Source organism: Metopolophium dirhodum, chromosome 2 (genome assembly GCF_019925205.1).
Source record: "Metopolophium dirhodum isolate CAU chromosome 2, ASM1992520v1, whole genome shotgun sequence".
NCBI lineage: Eukaryota > Metazoa > Arthropoda > Insecta > Hemiptera > Aphididae > Metopolophium > Metopolophium dirhodum.
Genome location: NC_083561.1, coordinates 38678537 through 38698283, shown reverse-complemented (window position 1 = coordinate 38698283; position 19747 = coordinate 38678537). Strand labels below are relative to the sequence as shown.

The window sequence follows — 19747 nt, the reverse complement described above, 5'->3', positions numbered from 1 at the left end:
TCGACTTAAATACATTGTTTTTAAATTAATTTGCCTAGTAAACATTGTGACCGAAGAAGTAACTAAAATATTTGGAAAAAACGGTAGAAACAAATTAAAAACGTTAGTGAAGAATGAAAAAGTTTACTCAAAGTAAAGTGTTAAAAACAATTTTATTATAATATTATCTTATCTCAACTATAACTGAGTATTTTTATTATAATTATTAGCATTGATAAGTTGAAAGAAGATATGGAAATATTAGCTGAAAAATCAGCATTCGATGAACTGTTAACAGTTGAGAAAGCGTATTTTGAAAATTTCGAATCTTTTAATTCGAACCACCGGAACGGACACATGATGTTGACGGCATTCAATACGATGTATTCAAGGAGTAATATGGCGACTATGAAATCGGTCCATAGCATAAACAATGATGATAACGTTTATCAATACGAAGTACAACTCAATTCTAATGGGCCGATGCGTATAGGATGGGCCACTCAAAAGTGTACGTTTACCGACGAACTGGGAGTAGGTATTTAACATAATATATCAATTACAAAAAGTATAATCTATATTAAGACAGCGTCACAGTGCCAAGCTATATTGGTTTATCGATGATGATTTATTATAATATAATATTTATTCTTTACACATTATTCTAGGAGAAACAGAAAATTCGTATGGTTTCGATGGTTATCGTTTAGAAAAGTGGAGTATGTCTAATGCGACGATGTACGGTCGAAAATGGAGGGTCGGAAATATAATCGGTTGCACTATTGACTTAACACACAAGTCTATGGAATTTTTCAAGTATTACTCTTGTCACTTTACTATAATATAAGTTTAACAGTATAGCTGATAGTTTAATTAAATAGGAATTTAAATAATAATAAGAAGAAATGGGTATCCATACAGTGGCGTATACAAGGGCGGACGTGGGGGTCAGATCTCCTCCCGTTGGCTTTGGAGCGGATAATCTTCCATATTGTGTTAGATGTGAATTTTGAATCAATTCAAATTATATTCATTGTTCCTTATTGTTAAATAATTGACTACCTAAGGTAAAAATTTTGAGAGGGTGGGGGATTTTCCAATTTTCCCCTCTCATTTAGCTGTTGTTTTATTTTTTGTCCCCCCCGCCCTCGCTTTCATAAATCATGTCTACGCCATTGAATACTGGTGGTTGATTAATATCTAAGAGGACGTCTTACAGACGCATTATATATCAAAATATACGTCCAGCTGTTCCAATTTTATGTTGTTAGCTTAAATATTAGAGTGAATTGACCTATTATCAAACTTAAATGCAAAAATATTATCTTTGTTCTCTCGTTCGTTTTTTACGATATTTTAATTTTTAAGTGAATTATGAGCTTTCCCAAGTATTAATATTTTACAAATGAGTATGTAAAACATTAATATAATATATACCAAAATGTGAGTATGTAAAATAATAATACCTACTTGGAAAAGCACATAATTCACTTGAAAGTTAAAAAAACCAATGAGAAAACTCAGATAATATTCTTACATTTAAGTTTGATAATAGGTAAATTCTTAGTCTACTCTAATATTTAATTAGCTAACAAGAAGTTAGTACAAAATTGGAACTGCTGGACGTGCATTTTGGTACATATGTGTTAGGTAATAAGACGGGGACAACATATTCTTATGGGTACAACTTCCACTTAAGGATAAAATTTTTTTGGTGATTATGCATTATGCATTATAGATTATTTTTTTTAATGTTTAAATGAGTTTTTTTTGTATCAAGTTTAAATAAAAATAGCATTCGGAGTAGACGCTAAAAAATAAATAATTAGTTTTATGTCGATGTAACTTTTAGTTCATGTAAAAATGTTTGTACAAATAATGACTGGGCTAAGATTTAATACAATGCTAATAATGTTTGTATACAGCCATACAGGTTTATTCATATTTTAATAATGATGCATTTTATTCAAAACCTAATTTTTGTAATTTTCAAGTATACATCTTTTAATACATAAAAAAAATAATAATGTGTTGAACAATGTACAGTTAGCAATTATAATATATTGAAATAGGACTGCATTTCTTAAATGGCATAATAATCTAAGAATATGAAAATATATGCTTTTTAAGTACGCTTAAGAACTCAGTTGTTTACGGCATTATACTTTTTTATTTTAGAGCATTTTTGAACTTCAATATCAAACATGCTTGTAAATTGTTTAATAATTTTAATGTCATAAGAAATCAAGGTTCATACACAAATAATAATTTTATTTTTAAGTTTGATAATAACTCAAACCTCTTTAATATTGAAGCTAACAACACAAAATTGGTTCTGATGAACGAAAATTTGTTATGTCACACGTATCTGTCGTACGTTTATAAAACGGATATAGATGGGTTCATGAAACAATTTTGCCTAAATATAATATTATTCATGTAACTATTTTAACATAAATAAGTTATAAAGTATTATTAACTGCATATTATGTACACTTAATTTAAAGAAAATGTTCGTAACATTTTGGCCACGTATATACTTATAGTGAAAAAACACACTATATTGCAGTAGTCATTTATATATTTTTTAGTAATGGTCAATCACTTGGTGTAATATTCGAAGAGTTATTAAACGAAGGTGCAGACTTGACGTATTTTCCTGCATTAACTCTTTTCGAAGAAGAAAATGTGGTTGTTAATTTAGGCGGAAGACCTTTTAAATTTCCAGTGTTAAGATCAAAACCCATAATCGAAAGTCCGATAGTCCTAATTAACTATTTCAGACGACTTGAGAAAAACATGATCGCTTTAATCGATAGCCAAATCAGTTTAAATAAAATTAATGTGAGTTCTATACTTTCATATTCGAAATTATTTTTTAAACTCTAGTGACTTCATATTTTCAGACGAAGAATAGTTTAAAACACTACGATAAAATAAAAGTTAATAATGTTATAAAAAATATATTGTTTCGTCAATTTGAACACTTATTGAAGAATCAGTTTATTATGGATAGCTGTTTTATATTATTCTTAAGTAATTTGAACAAAAAAAGTCCTCAAAAGCTAATAGTTTTTTTTGAACTAATGTGGGAAATCGTACCTGTAAGTCATATATTTTTAACATGGTATATAATAATAGTGTATTATAAGAATATAATAATTTGTTAATAATTATGTTATACACGTCATAATATTAAGCATTTACGTACATTGTGTTATAGTCAGTCTGCAGTCATGTATTAATCTTAAATATTTGATTGTCATTAGGTACACTTACAACAACTAATATGTTATTTTAGATTCCGAGAGGAACATGTGTGTTATTTTTTTGTCTGTCATCACATTCTGGGGCAGAAAAAATTCTCCAATCTTTAACTTTGAGTGTGGTTTTTGGTAGCAAATCGTATCTAGTTAGTCACAATTAATAATTTCAATCGATTCAAGCTCAGAGTTAATTTCATGTGAATTAAATTTTGTTTTGAATATAGATCTGTGTTTACATATAGGTAACTTTTCAATTGAGATACAATTATAATGACACCGGTATTAAAAATAAAAAGGTGGGCAAGTGGGTGTCGCTCTGCTGTACAGTAGGTTAAAGTGGGTGACTGTAATGAATTGTGTTAAATTTGAATTCAATGATATAATATCATAAGAAAAACGATTCTGAGCGAAAACCAGTCAACCTATAATATTCCTAAGATATTTGATGATATAATTGTGAATAAAGAAATTTATATATAACCTATTTACGTGGAACCTTGTTATGAATTTTCAATCATTAGCTATAAAAGTTGAACATATTATACATTTTAGATTCTGAGCGAAGCGATGTGTGTTTTTTTTTTAATTTTTAATTTTTTTTTGTGTCTGTCATCACCATTTAGGACAGTAAAAGTGCTTGGATTTTCTTTAACAGTAACTTTTCTGATAGAAAAGTGAATGTAGTTGGTACTTTGAGGGGGGGGGGGTCAAAAATTTAGTAGTTTTCAAAAGCGACATGAAAAACAAAAGAAAAATTAAGGAAAAACAGGAATTTTTACGCAAAATCTGTTTTAGAGAAAATCGATTTTGGTTTTTGTGTAACTCTAAAACAAATTACCGTAGGTACGTGAAATTTTGACTGAATGTTTATATTAGCATTTTCTATACACCATAATATTTTGACATATTTTGAGCTGTTTACGGACATTTTCAGTTTCCATTTTTTTTAGTTTTTTTTTTTTTACAAATATCAGTAAAATGTTATTTGTTGGGTAAAAAAGCTTGAAAATTTAATACAAGGCTCCTACTATATTGTTACAATGACATTTGAAAAATATTAAAAATCCTTAGTTACGGTTTTTATTTATAAGCATTTAAAGTTAAAATATTGACAAAATACGAAAAAATCACGAAAATTAGCAAATTATTTTGAGTTAGAAATACATAAAAATGTTTCATTTTAAATCTAAGATTTGAAAATGTAATACAAGATTCCTCATAAGTTTTTCTACATTTACCAAAAAAAAAATGTCTACAAAAAAGTCAAATTAAATTTTTATAAGCGTTTGAAATTCATATTTTTACAACATTTGATATTCACTCGATTTCTCGTATAACGATTTTCTTATTTTGTTGTAATTAAAAAACGTATGACTGTAGATACTTGAAAATTTCACTGAATGTTTATATTAGCATTTAATGCTAATCTAGCAATTTTGAAAATAATTTGACTCTTTTTGAGCTGTTTACGGACATTGTCAGTTCTCAATTTGTTTAGTTTTTTTTTCTATAAATATCAATAAAATTTTATTTGTTGGGTAGAAAAGCGTGAAAATTTTATGCAAGGCTACTGATATATTGTTACAATAGCAGTTGAAAAATATTGAAAATACATAGGCACAATTTTTTTTTATAAGCATTTAAAGTTCAAATTTTGACAAAATTTATCAATGTTAAAATGTAATAATTATTTTGTAGTTAAAAATTTATAAAATATTCAACTTTTGTAGCTAAGGATTGAAAATCTAAAACAAGGTCCACGTAAATAAGTAAATATATAAATTACTTTATTCACAATAATATCATCAAATATACTTAGTATAATATCATAAGCTGACTGACCGTTTTTCTTATACAATGATATTATATCATTGAATTCAAATTTAACACCATCCATTACAGTGACCCACTTGTAACCTACTGCACAGCAGAGCGACATCCACTTACCCACCTTTTTAAACTTGATACATTTTGTCATAATTTAAACTTTAAATGCTTATAAAAAAAAATTTTGCAAATGTATTTTTAATATTTTTCAACTACTATAATAACAATATATCAGAAGTCTCATATTATTTTATTATTATTTTCATGCATTTTGACCCAACAAATAAAATTTTATTGACAATTATAGAAAAAAAAACTAAACAAATTTAAAACTGACAATTTCCGTAAACAGCACAAAAAGAGTCAAAATATTTTCAAAATTGTATGGTGTATAGGCAATTAAAATATAAACAACTAGTGATTATTTCATTTATCTATGGTCATTCGTTTTTGAATTACAACATAAGAAAATCGCTACATGAGAAATTGAGTGAATATCCAATGTTGTAAAAATATGAATTTCAAACGCTCATAAAAATTTAATTTGACTTTCTTGTAGACATTTTTTTTTTGATAAATGTAGAAAAACTTATGAGGAATCTTGTATTACATTTTCAAGTCTTAGATTTAAAATGAAACATTTTTATGTATTTCTAACTCAAAATAATTTGCACATTTTCGTGATTTGTACGTATTTTGGCAAGGTTTCAACTTTAAATTCTTATAATAAAAAATTGTGACTATGAATTTTAATATTTTTTAAATGTCATTGTAACAATATATTAGGAGCTTTGTATTACATTTTCAAGCTTCTTTACCCAATAAATAACATTTTATTGACATTCATAGAAAAAAAATTTAAAAAAATTGAAACTGAAGATGTCAGGAAATAGTTCAAAATAAATCAATTGTTTTTGAAAATTTAATCATGTATAGAAAATGCTAATATAAGAACCCAGTGAAAATTCCATGTATACGTTAATTTGTTTTACAGTTACACCGAAAACCAAAATCAATTTTGTGTAAAATTTCCCGGTTTTCTTTAATTTTTTTTTGTTTTTCTCTGCGATTTTGAAAACTATTAGAAATTTTTTACTTTTGACCCCCCAAAGTACCAACTAGATTCACTTTTCTATTAGAAAAGATACTGTTTAAGGATTTTTACTGTCCTAAAAGATGATGAAAGACACAAAATATTAAAAAATAACACACATATATAATTATACAATCAATACATTCATCGCTCCGCTCAGAATCTAAAATAATTGTTCTTAGACAGAATTAGTAAGTTATTTTTATTTAATTATGCTTATATTTTTGCTGTTTTCGAAATTAAATAAGACGAATAAAATAAATTTTTATTATTTTTTTCTATTCAAGGACTCTGGAGAATAGTCTCTACCTTAAAAATTATGTCAAAAGTTGTTAGCTTTTTAGTTTTTTATGTATTGATGATTTTGGATTTTCTACTCCTTTCAATAAATTCAACGTTATGTTTAATGTTTATATTATAACATTTATCATAGAGTAGTATGCCGTGTTTCTTAATTTATTTTAGTATATGGTTAAAGCCTTAAAGGTTTAACTAATTAAAATGTACAGACGTACAGTAACCATAAAGTTTTCCAATTGCCTAGAAATATAGAATGGTTTCCATCATGAATTATTTAATATTTTGTCTGCTTTGTGAATTTAAATGTACGTGGAGGAATCAATTTGACGTATCCCATCAATCAACGGTACTCAAACTTTTAACTGCAATTTGTCAAGAAACCAAAACTAGAAAAGAGACAATTGTAAATATTTTTTTCGACAAGATTAAGTACGTACTATTATTTTAAACTATATAATATTATATTTTTCGCGTTTTAAAAGTTGAATGACTCTCAATGAAAAACTACATTAGACAATACACACTTAATTATTTTATAAAATTGTGTTTCTCGTTTTGCAAGTGGAATATTATAATTACATAATGTTATGCATAAGTATGTTTGTTAATTATTGTACAAAAGAGCCAAGGGAAATAGTTTAGTTTAAATTTAATGTATATAATATTATAATATTCTATTACAGATTATATAAGTACATTGTATCATCTTTGATAGTTAGTGTTTGATGTAGGTATTAATTATAGTGAACATGTGACTGATAATAATATATTCTAACAGCAATTCAATTTATTTTTAGCACGATTTTAGATTTATCAACATTATACATTTATTTTATCAACATAAAATATTGTAACTAAGTGTAGGGATATTTTTCCGTGTTATTAACAATTTAAATACAACAATTTTCATTTTAAATCAAATAAACCCTACCTATATGGAGAAACAGAAATATAACTATAACAAAAATAAAATAAGACAACACTGTTTAATCTTTAAAACTCAAATTTAAATAGTTCAAAGTTAAGGCCAATCTCACTGTAATCCACTACATCATTATACTATTATAGTGTTCTCATTTTAATCACTCAGAGTTGAAGAAAATATAATAAAATTCTAGATAAATTATAAATGTGATTAAAATCTGAAATCTGGTTCCCATTGATTGCTAATTACTGCGAATAAATTGGATGTATTTACATTTTACAATTGTAGTAATTCGTGGTTTTATTCGAGTTATTATTAATAATGAACAATACAAATGTTAACTGCAGTACCATAAAGCTCAGTTTTCTTATTGTAATATTAAATAAACGATTAACATCAAACAATAATACTATTAGTTGTTATGTAATACTGTTGAAGAAAATATATAACTTCCATTATATATTTTATATCGGTATAGAGTGGCGAGACAATATTATATAAAATAATAAATATTTAAATATTAAAAAAAATTTAATAAAATTATAGCTATTCAATTTTGATACCTTCTTGTATTAGGTATTTATAAGATTAACGTTCTCCGGTTTTCTTCAAACCTTTGCCAATAATTTGCATACATTTGCATATTAATTTTTAGAATTTGCAAAATGTAGGTTTATATTAGATAATATTAATACACAAATATACTGTTTAGCAAATATATAATTATAAATTATAATATAGGTACACCGCACACGGTGCAATATTAATCCCTATTTATTAAATACAAATATTATATTTACGATATTAAATATATAATGATTATAATTTTTTTATCATCGAAGAGATATACGAGTTATACTTAACGATTAATTACAAACAATAATACTGAAACAATTTCAAAACTAAAATGAGTAGTAAGAAACTTCATGTTTTAAAATGTATTGTACCGATTTTAATAATATGCTGTTGCTTTGGTGCTGAACATAAAGTAATGTCTTGACAGTTCATAGTTATTATTGTTCTATATATAATAATAAATATTACTATAGTATATATGTACTTGTCACTAATGTTGATGAAAATATGAAAATCTTTTTCAGATTAAAATACGCCTATTGCTGACTTATAATCTATTCTTTATTTATCATCAAATAGTAGGTCTTCGTACTGAATGAAGAGAATTTTTCGTCTCATTAAGTTACAATATATAGGTAAAATATGGTATAATATATTTGAATCAAATAATAATTGTATCCACGTATTATACCATTTCAATATTTATAATGTTCGGTTCACGGCGTTTGATAACACAATAGTTAATAAGTAAATAGCCAATAATCAATTTTATATTCATCCCTTTGTACAGTAATAGGTAGGTATATTTGTAATTATTAAGATCTCTGTTTATTTAAAATTATTCTCATAAAAAACGTACCTACGAAATTGTATAGTTACGCTACATTGAATGCATTTGAAAAACCTGGGCATATTATTATGGGCTATTCATTACTATAGGGCAAAATGTCCATTTCATTAAAATATTGTATTGCTATACATATAGGAATTACTGGTATTAGATACATTAAGGTATTAATGTATTACAATAGTTCAGCAAATAATATTATTCTCAAAATTGTGTAATACTGTAAAAGTAATTGTATACAATATGCATTAAAAAAATAATTAATTTTATAGATTTGCCCACTTCTTGCATATTATATCTCCGACCGATGAAATGCTCGAAAAAATGATACCACGTGTATATTGGAGTATAGAGAATGTGGATTTGGCGGAAGATATGCAAAACAAATTGGTAAAGAATTTCCCTCAAGATTATAGGAAATGTAAAGCGTCTTACAACGAAGCGGGTGAAAAAATAAAAAAAATATTAAATCGTAATATATATATTATATAAATACACTTATTCATAACCCATATTTATTACATTTAAATAATATTTTAACCTAACAGAATTAGAAAAACTTCAAATAATATTTCTTAAAACCTTACTAAACGACAATGATCAAACTGACACAGTGGTGAGCTCCAGAGTTTTATTTAGTAGAAGATTTCAAAGTTTTACCCAAGAAAATATGATTTATTGGAGGGTAAATATTATTAATTATTTTTATTATCGTGATATTATGACATTTTTTCTCTGAATTGTATTAAATTTCCCCAGATTTAGTATTATTCAATATACCTATTCAATCTTCAAAAGTCCAAATTAACTATTTAACTATTTACGATAGTGATTGTGTTTAACTAATATTAATTGAACAGTACTATACGAAAAGGGTTTGTATTCTTATTGGAATACAAATAAAATAAAATATTTAGTACCTAAGTATAATAAACTATTTATGATTGAAATCCTATATTATAGGTATTAGAATTGTTTTCGCTCCATGGGATCTAAACTCTAATGCAGGGACTTAACAGTTACCTAACCCCGTTCATATTATCTTCCAATAAGATATTTAAATATTGATTATTGATTAATATACTATATTATACATAAAATAGTTTACTTCAGTTGTACCTAATTCAATTTTTTAAATTAAGCTACCATTATTTAAAATTCTTCTGAAAGGAGCGGTCGCGTGTTATTACAAAAGTAATTTATAGATATTTTAGAAAAATAATTTTGAATATTATTGATACTCGATGGTAATGTTATGAATAATCATATAAAAATAAAAAATAGGAAATAGCTGTGTTCATACGTTACAATAAATGATATAAAATATTGTGATTTAAGTGTTTTAAATAGTACATTATTTTCTATTTCTTTATATTATCTAGAATGATCCTATTTTAAAATTACCGGGTCCGGTATTGTTAAGTACGTTCTTTCGTATGTCATTTCTATTACGTGAACTATGGACTGAAGAACTAACAGCCGGAGAAAATTTAAGAATACACCCAAATATTTTTTATTTGGAAAACTACAATTTTTTTGGAATTGAACGAATTGGAGGCACATTTTCGTATCTGAAAAACACATATAATGAAAATATTAAATCGAAACTAGGACCTCCGTTCGACAGCCGAAATGATGATGACATTGAAAGTAATATTCTTACAAGTGATGTATTTAACTACGGGGACAGTGACCAGATTTCTGATAGCATAAATACTGCGTCCTATATATTTATTGGCTATGGTTCAATTTTAGTTTAGTATAAATATTATTTTACTTTGGTCGACCGCGACGTAGGTAATATACATAAATGTTTGAATAAAAAAGTTGCAATCAAACATTATATAAAAATATATTTTGTGTACGTTGGATAGTATGGGCAATCGTTTTGTATTTGTATTCTTAAATGGAAAAAATGGGTATTTGAAAAAAAATTATGCAGCGCTATAAGCTTACCTATATTGCATTAGTTTTTTTTTAAAAATTTGTAATGCATTATATTATGTTGTAATCTTTGAATCCAGCTAGGTTTTAGTTGGTAGGGTCTAGCCGTTCTTATAAGGCGTTATTATTTTTTTTTTTTTTTAGTTAGTTAGTGTATACTATGTCTTTGGCGGGGAAAGGTTTGTAAATTATTCTATCTTGCAGAATTTATCCAATGAATACAATTCATAACATCTATCATAGTGATAATATTATTATTGTCACTCAAGTAACTACTTAAGCGTATTTTGCTTAAAATGTTATAGACTATATTTTATAATGAATTATATACTTTCTATAAAAAAAAAATTAAAGAAAATAAAAAGTCTTGGTGCCTTTAGTGTTTTAAACTACAGTGTTGTTTAGTTAATAACATTTAAAATTGTAATGATATTAAATTCATGTGCTTTTCTTGCGTTATACTTTTATTTTACAATCTAATGCAAAATAATATTTCGTAAAAAAATGGTGTTTTCTATTAAAATGTAATCGTTTTTTTTTTTTTTTTATTTATCTTGTCACATCGTAAATAATAATATAGTCTATAATTTGCTAATATTTTTCACAAATTTTTTGTAGCTTGGATAATTCGACGTTTAATATTTTCATATTAATTCGCAATCTTTAATAACATGCTTCTTTCTGTTTTCCGTGATTCATACTTTTTTATTCTCAAGCTGCAGTTCACACACTGCGGTTGTATTTGTCCGTTTATGTAGTTCGAACCTTTTACGTGGAAATAGGTTGTTCACGGGAAAATAAAACCGTAGTGTGTGACCTGGCGACCTGCTAATAATATTTTATAACTTAATTACTTATTAATAAAAGTCTTTTATAATTTTATGCACCACGTATATGCAATGCTGCCTACTTAAATACAGAGTGTTACTTTTATTGCACATTTGTACGGTTTGTACCGTTAAATTTAATAGATTTAATTTTCTTCCCCACACTTCACTCCTGTATTAATTAATACATTATCAAAATCAAACAGTAATATTATTTGTATGTTTTACGTGTATTTAAAATAATAACTGCCTAATAGTATATGTTTATTTCATGTTCAATATTATTCAATTATATTATAATATTATCCCGTCATTAAATGGCAAGTGTACAAAGTGTACGTGATATGTTAATTAAGTGCGAGTAACGTTAAATCATTTAAAGGGGTATTTCTTCTATACTTTTTGATTTAATTATAATATAACTTAATACCTAGTTCCTACTTACAATTGTCATATAGCGTTATACGATTTTTGTTCAAGTCGACGTTGAGGATGAAATGATAGAAATTAATTCAGCAGCTGGTTTGATTACCGTTTTAACAAGGATCATTAGGAATACTGAAGACAGAAATGCAAACGCCCATATCGCCGATACTGTCATGAATAGAATATTGTCATTTGATCATTTGCCTACTGACAAAAAGCATGTATTTTCTGTGCTGCTGAACAATATAATGTGCTTATATCACGTAGCTAGCCATAGGCAGTTAATTGAAGTAAGATATGAACGCAACACGTCATTATATATCTTTAAGGCGTAGTACGAGTTACACGTTATTAATTATTTGTTGTCATTTTTATTAATATAATATAATGTATTATTATAGTATGTAGCTTTTAAAGACAGATTAGTCGATTTATCGATAGATTATGCTATAGTAGATTATGAATTAAGAATTTCCAACGAAAATGTGGACATGTTAGAGCACACTCTTAAGGTATTATTTTTTATACATTTATAAAACATTTACATAATATACGTCTATTGACATATTGAAAACAAATTATATATACATATTTGTTTAGGACATTGAAAAAAGAATTTGTTTATCCATGAGGCATGTAGCCTGGCTGAAGAGTTTGATATTTTTAGGCGCAAATGAACAAATTTTAGAATGGATTCTCTCGATCGTTTCGAACACGGTAAAATATTGTTCAGATGTTGAAGACGAATTGTTCAGATTTGTCCCAGAATTTTATATAGATAATATGATGGGATTAGCTGTTCTATTGCCTGATTACACTAACGTAATTCAGAAGTTTGATGCTATTATAGTTGGTAATATTACGCGTTTAAAATAACAAGTTGGAACAATCGTAATATCCAGATATTAAATACATGTTTTAATTTTAGCTAAAAAATGGCTAGCCATGTTAATTGCTGAAATATTACTTGACATTTTAAATGATCATAGAATAATCCATCCGAAAACCAAAGAAATCATTTTACAAGGAGTCACTTTGTATTTGACTAACCCTAAATCAGTTGTTATTCTCCAATCAGTTGGAAAAAGATCGTAAGACTTAATTACATTATTTAACAATATCTTTCTTAATTGAATCCGTGAAATATTTTTAAATTTTTTTTATAATTTATTGTGATGTACTGATGTATATACTATAGCCACCTATATACCTTTATACATTATACATAATACATATACCAAGTACCTATATCATGTCATTATTATACATGGTTTATATACAAATCAGCATACCTATTATGTTTAATAACGATGAGAATAATATTTTTTTTTTAGACGACTGCGTGCGATCAAATCAATTTTAAAACCGACGGAGCGAAAAATGTGGATCAAAACCAATTTAATATTGATGTTAATTTGGTACGGTTCTGGATTTGCATTTCGTTATGTACGACCGCCTCATCTAAAAAATAAACACATCTCTACACAAGGAGCACTTGAAGAAATTGTGTTTTCTAACATGGGCACTGGTTATAGTTTTATAACTTTCTTGTACTAGGTAGTTATAATTATTGTGTTTTTTCTCGACAGTACGACCACCTGCTACCGTGTTACAAAATGACATACGAACGGTTATAGCTCAAGACAAAGAAATGGCGTCTAATTTTATCAATAACTCTTTGAATTATCTAAACTGGGCTTTTTCTGAGTTCATAAGTTTATTCCAAGAAGTATGTACGATTGTGTTGATGATATTCATACATTACATTTTGTAAGTTTCATTTTATATATGAAACTATATACTTTCACTCTTACAATGTTAATAGATAAAAGATATAAACGAAAACAATTCTCTTGTTTTTTCGTCGGAAGAAGAGAACAAGCTAAAAATGTGTGGTAAAAGTTTTATTTACACTGTAACATTATTACGTGTTATTGAAATGATGATTCATTTTGACCGTAATATCATAATTGACCAAGAAGGATCACTTGGCAGAGTTTTTCAGGTTGCGAAGAATATTCGAATTGTTTTTTTTTTTTTTTTAATATAATGCATTACTTACATAATGTAATACATTAATTGTTTTGTGCTTTTCAGTTAATATGTCAAATTCTCAACCGTATAAATGCCTCATCTTCTACGTTTAGCCGAATTTTTCAATCATCTTTACCGCATATGGAATGTGTACATAAGTTTACAATTCTTGTAGCGACAACTGGTGTTTTGTTATCTATGTTAGACGGTGAAATAAATAAAAAGGGTGAATGAAAAAACCTCATATATTTTAAATAATTGAAACATAATCAGCTACGTCTTATACATTATACTTTCTGCTATTTTATAACAAAAATATAAATAAGTAAACAAAATATATTTATTTTTAATACTCAATAGATTAATAAAAATCGTAACTAAATACTAAACTTAACGTTTTTAATTGTTTTAATATTTCTATATTTCTATATTGTAGTGTGTAACACAATATACATATTATTTGTTATTCACAGTGGTTATATAATTTCTTCTAAAAAAATAATCGATTGATTGATTATGATTACTTATTTAGAATAGTATTAAAATCTAAATTTTCATTTTTTTCTAATTCTTAACTTATTTTATCTATCATAATACATTATACAAAATATATTAAATACAGAATTAAAATGTTTGTACTTTGTAGAGACTATAGCTACTTAAATAGTATAATTTTTATTTTAATGTTTTGAGTTTTATAAAATTGCCTTGACAGCACAAGCTTGAAAACTAAAAATTTCATGACCTAAATTTCTTTGCTTAAATATTTAAATAACTTATGCAACTATATTAGTTACAGAAGAAAATGCTGAAAGACCCAGTAACATTTCCAGTATCCCAGAAATTACAGATGTATTAATTTCAGATCCAAATTTTGATTTGGCATCATTGAACTTTATTATATTACCAGCAATCGAAAATGATGAACCATTTTCCTTGAGTTTTTGTAAATGATATTTGTATATTAAAGTATTTATAATTATGTTTTTAATAATATTTAATACCATAGTTATGATATAATATTAGGTATATATTTTTTCTTTTGGTTCCTTTAATTACATTTTTCTTATTATTAAGTACTTATAATTACCTACTAAAGGTCTATAACTGCTTAGTTAAATACAATATTGTTTAAGTTTTAATCAATTAATCCGTAATGTTTTTATTCTATATTATAATGTCATGATTAACTATAAAGTTAAATTTAAATAAACGATATTAATGTTAAAGTCAGGTCAATTTCGATTTATATACTTCTGGAGATTTGGAATAAAGAGAATTATAACAACTTTATATAAAGGACGATTAAAGGTAGAAAGAGAATACCTCAATTAATATCTCTAAATCCCGACATGAATTAAAATAAAAGCTTTACAAATTTACGGTTTTGAAATATTTAAACAATTCCATTATTTTTACATCAATATTGTTTTGTTAACTAAATAAGAAAAAAAACTCAAATCTTCCCGGAGAATTCGGCTTTGTTTATATTATACTATATATTTAAATTATCTTCTTTACAGTAGGTACCTATACAGTATTTCCCTAAAGAATATAATACCTAGTAATAGATATTACATTACTTTCACCACTTTATAACAGTAAATCTTTACGGGACACATTGTATAGTTAATTATTAATTCAATTTTGTTTACTTTTATAATTAAATATTCGTTAATTATGTTTTGCAGACTACAGTACATATTTAGTTTATAATGTTTAACGTATTCTGTCTTCACTAGATAAAACTTATTTCACTAAGGAAGAACTTAAAAAAGTCGGTGATATGTACCAACATTTGGATTGGTACATGAGACGCCATAAGTCTATGGCTTCCAGCATAAATGAGGAGGATTTGTGTATAATATGTTATTCAAATAAAAACAATGTAACTTTGAGACCGTGTAAACACCAATGCTGCAAGTGAGTTCATGATCATATTATAGTCAACTTAATAGTTATTATAATATTCATAATAGTTCTAAAAAGTCCCAAAAATTGTACTCAATACTCATTAGTCATTAGGTATAACTTAAGACAATTATTATAATATATTATGATACTATATAAAAGCGAAAATACGTGGGCAGAATACATTAAATGCATGAAAAGTCATGTGCTTAACTGCTTACTTACGTAAATTCATACTATAATGCAAATTAATTTATCTGCAAAAATTCACAATCCTCATATTAAAAATGCTACATTTTTTAAAAACTAAGTGGCACATAATAAGTCCCTGTGGGTTATATAACAACATTGGGGATTTGTCTGTTTAATACTATTTATCATCTCTTTTGAAAGAGAAGGCGTTCTGGGAATCAAAGTTTCCCGAATAAAATTATATAAGCGCTGGTTGCCCGCAGTGCTGCCAGTCAAATAATTGCGATAAATTAATCTAACGATAATACCTTGTGTTAAAATTTGCTAGTGCATAATACATAATTCCTTATACAATTAGAAATTGCTCTTCTTTTACAGTTCTAACTTCTAATCTAATTATTGTGTACCTATACCTCCACACGAGTTTTCCTCAGTGAGGCCTAGTAATCTTTCGATATTAATTTAAATAAAAAAATAAAAAAATAAAAATATATTAAAATATCATTATTATTATGTACCTACATTTTAAATTCAAGTTTCAATACGAGTTTTTTTCAAGCTCGTGTGTTTGATGAATATCCTACTCATTAGGTACAAGTTTTAGATTCTGAGCGATAAATGTATTGATTTTATAATGATTTGTGTTTTTTTAAAAATATTTATTTGTTTTTTTTTTTATTTGTGTCATGACCTCTTGGGACACTAAAAATCCTCCGATTTTCGTCAACAGCATATTTTCTAATAAGAAAGTGAATATAGTTAGCCGAAAAATAATTTTTTTTTAGTTTTTTATTTTATACATTTCAATAAAATTTTATTCGTTGGGTAAAAAAGCTAGAAAATTTATTACAAAGTTCCTTATAAGTTGTTATTATAGCAGTTGATAAATATTAATGATTAAGATTATTTAAGGCACAATTTTTTTTTTTAAGTAGGTAGGTATTTAAAGTTTAAATTTTGACAAAATAATCGTAGTTAAAAAATGATAAAATGTTTAATTTTTATAGCTAAGGATTGAAAATATAAAACAAGGATTCTCATAAATAGTTTAAACTGTAAACAAAAAATCAAAAAAATATATAAACACGGTTAATTTCTCAGACATTTTAAGTTCGAATTTGGACAAAATTACATATTAAAACAAAGAATAACAATTTTAGTTATTTTGTTGTAATTTAAAAATATTATTTGTGGGTACTTAAACTTTTAAAGTATATTATTATATTGTATACACATAATGACATTTTAAAATGTAATTTTTTGTCAACAATAGTTTAACTTACTGTTGTACTAAAAAAAAAAACTTTAATCACAATTATATCATCAAATATATTTAGTAATATTATAGGCTGAGTCTTTGCTTAGAATCGTTTTTCATATACAGTGATTTTATATCATTGAATTCATATTTAACAGTTAACACCATCCATTACTGTAACCAAATGTACAACAGAGCGACACCCACTTACCCGCTTTTTTTATTTAGCGGAGTTTGGGCTTACAATATCTATTATTATACCTAACAGTATACAGGCGATTGACCAAGCATGCTCACTTCATTTTTCTTCTCCAACAACGCAGTTATTCAAAATCTGAATTTTGGGATTTTTAAATATACTTACTTAAAGACCTTAATACCATATATTAAAATTCTTTTGTTTTTTGTACTACTTTTGGAGTGTCCTGTGGAGATACATACTTCTGTTTTTCGAATAACAACTCACTTTTTATATAAATAATGGACGAGTAGTTTTTGATAATGGATTTGTGAAGATAAGGAGTCAGTGGGCAATTTAAAATTTAAGTAATTTTGATTAATCCATTAATATTAACAATTTATAAAAATGGTCCAGGTATAGTAAATACCAGATCCAATATTAAATCTATTTTATATTTTTATAAACCAATATTAAAGACTATTATCCTTCATAATATAAACATTTTAATAACTAAACAACTATTCGTTCAAATTTTGAATAAAGTAAATCAATATTAAAAAAAAAAATTATCCACTAAATAATTTAGTAAGTTAAAAAGAGGTTCTCATTTGAATAACAGAAGTTTGTTTCACCACAGGACACTCCTTAAGTGGTGAGTAAAATCTCAAGAATTTGAAAATATGTCCTTTAAGTAAGTATATTAATTATGCTCGACGAATCACCTTGTATATGAAAATGTTTTATAATATACATTTATGTAATTTTTTCCCATGCTAAGTACTCAGGTAGTTTTTTTATCACTGATATTAAATACGTAAATAAGAACTATGGTAATTGTGATTTTATCTTGTACTTTAATTTGAACATGTATTAATACAAATTAAATTTTTTTTATTTCAGATTATGTATAAATCATCATGTACTTTATTCACGTGTTTGTTTTTACTGTAAAGGAAGAATTGAATTAGTGGTGGATGCTAATAATTCGTCGATTGTAATACATGATTTTGGAACTGAACCCCCACCATTACTGTGACCCAAAGAACTCAACTACAGACCAATATCATATTTATATATATACATAAAACATATACTAGTTATTATTGAATAAACAATTGAAAATATTGATATACTATTGAATTAAAAAAGTTAGGCATTTATGTAAAATTATGATCGATAAAACAATCTAGCTACCTACTATTTAATGATATTAAATAATTGATATCAAAATAACTATAACAGATCGATAAAAAGCTGTGAAATTCAAAACATTAATTTATCAATCTTTAAGAACATAATTATAAACTCATTATAAATTATCCTTAAAGTTGATATTGACAAGTACAAAACTAATCTTCGTTCTTTCTCAGTGTAGAGTAACTTTCTAGTAATATTTCTAATGTTTTGTAATACTATTTCTTGTTACTAAAATAAAAAATGTATTATTTATTATTATTATAATATAATAAATGCTTATATAAAAAAAAAAAATGTCGAATATATGTTTTAAATACGTGAATGGTAATTTATTTTATATATATAAAATGGTTTCATACTTTTTTTATTACTGATAAATAAAAAAAAATCTTAAATAAAAATTTAACAAAAATGTAGCAATAATTAAAAAATAATAATGATTTCCGTTTCTTCGGAAAACACTTTTCAGGGTAGAAAATTAACTGACACTGTTTAACGAGGGTTTGTAAATTGAACAAAGTCCTCTTTTTGAATTTCCTAATAATTTTCAAGAAACAAAGTACAAAATATCTGAAGAAATCTTAAGTAAATATGATATTAAATTTGAATACAATTTCGACTATTTTGGGCTAAACCAAGTTCCACTCAAAATTTATATAAAAAAAAATATAATAATGCATTCAAATTTTAAAAGAGCCGTGAACAACCCTTAGTTGGTCTCCTTTTTAATATGCATCGAGTTATATTGTATTTGAATATTATATAAACTCTTTAGTATAGTACCTACCTATTGTACAACGACATTATGTTTGGATATTAATTTTACTAAAACACGTTTTAAATACACCGGTTATTCTTGGTTGAATAATAAAAATTAACGAATATACAAAGATCAATACTTTGTATTAAACACACAGATTTTAAAAATATCATAGTTTATAATTTCGTAATTTAAAACCATTAT

General features: G+C 25.8%; 1 protein-coding gene across 1 annotated transcript; it reads left to right on the top strand.

Annotated features, from left to right (window-relative positions):
• Positions 1-277: 277 nt before the first annotated feature.
• LOC132939727 (E3 ubiquitin-protein ligase RNF123-like) lies at positions 278-19689 on the top strand. The gene is made up of 16 exons (XM_061007057.1): positions 278-517; positions 648-795; positions 9086-9285; positions 9362-9498; positions 10196-10463; positions 12065-12300; positions 12412-12522; positions 12611-12863; positions 12939-13101; positions 13345-13538; positions 13600-13739; positions 13836-14015; positions 14108-14270; positions 14838-14990; positions 15787-15967; positions 18487-19689. The coding sequence occupies exons 1-16, from the start codon at positions 337-339 to the stop codon at positions 18620-18622; spliced, it is 2844 nt and encodes a 947-aa protein (XP_060863040.1). The 5' UTR covers positions 278-336; the 3' UTR covers positions 18623-19689.
• The last annotated feature ends 58 nt before the right edge of the window (positions 19690-19747 follow it).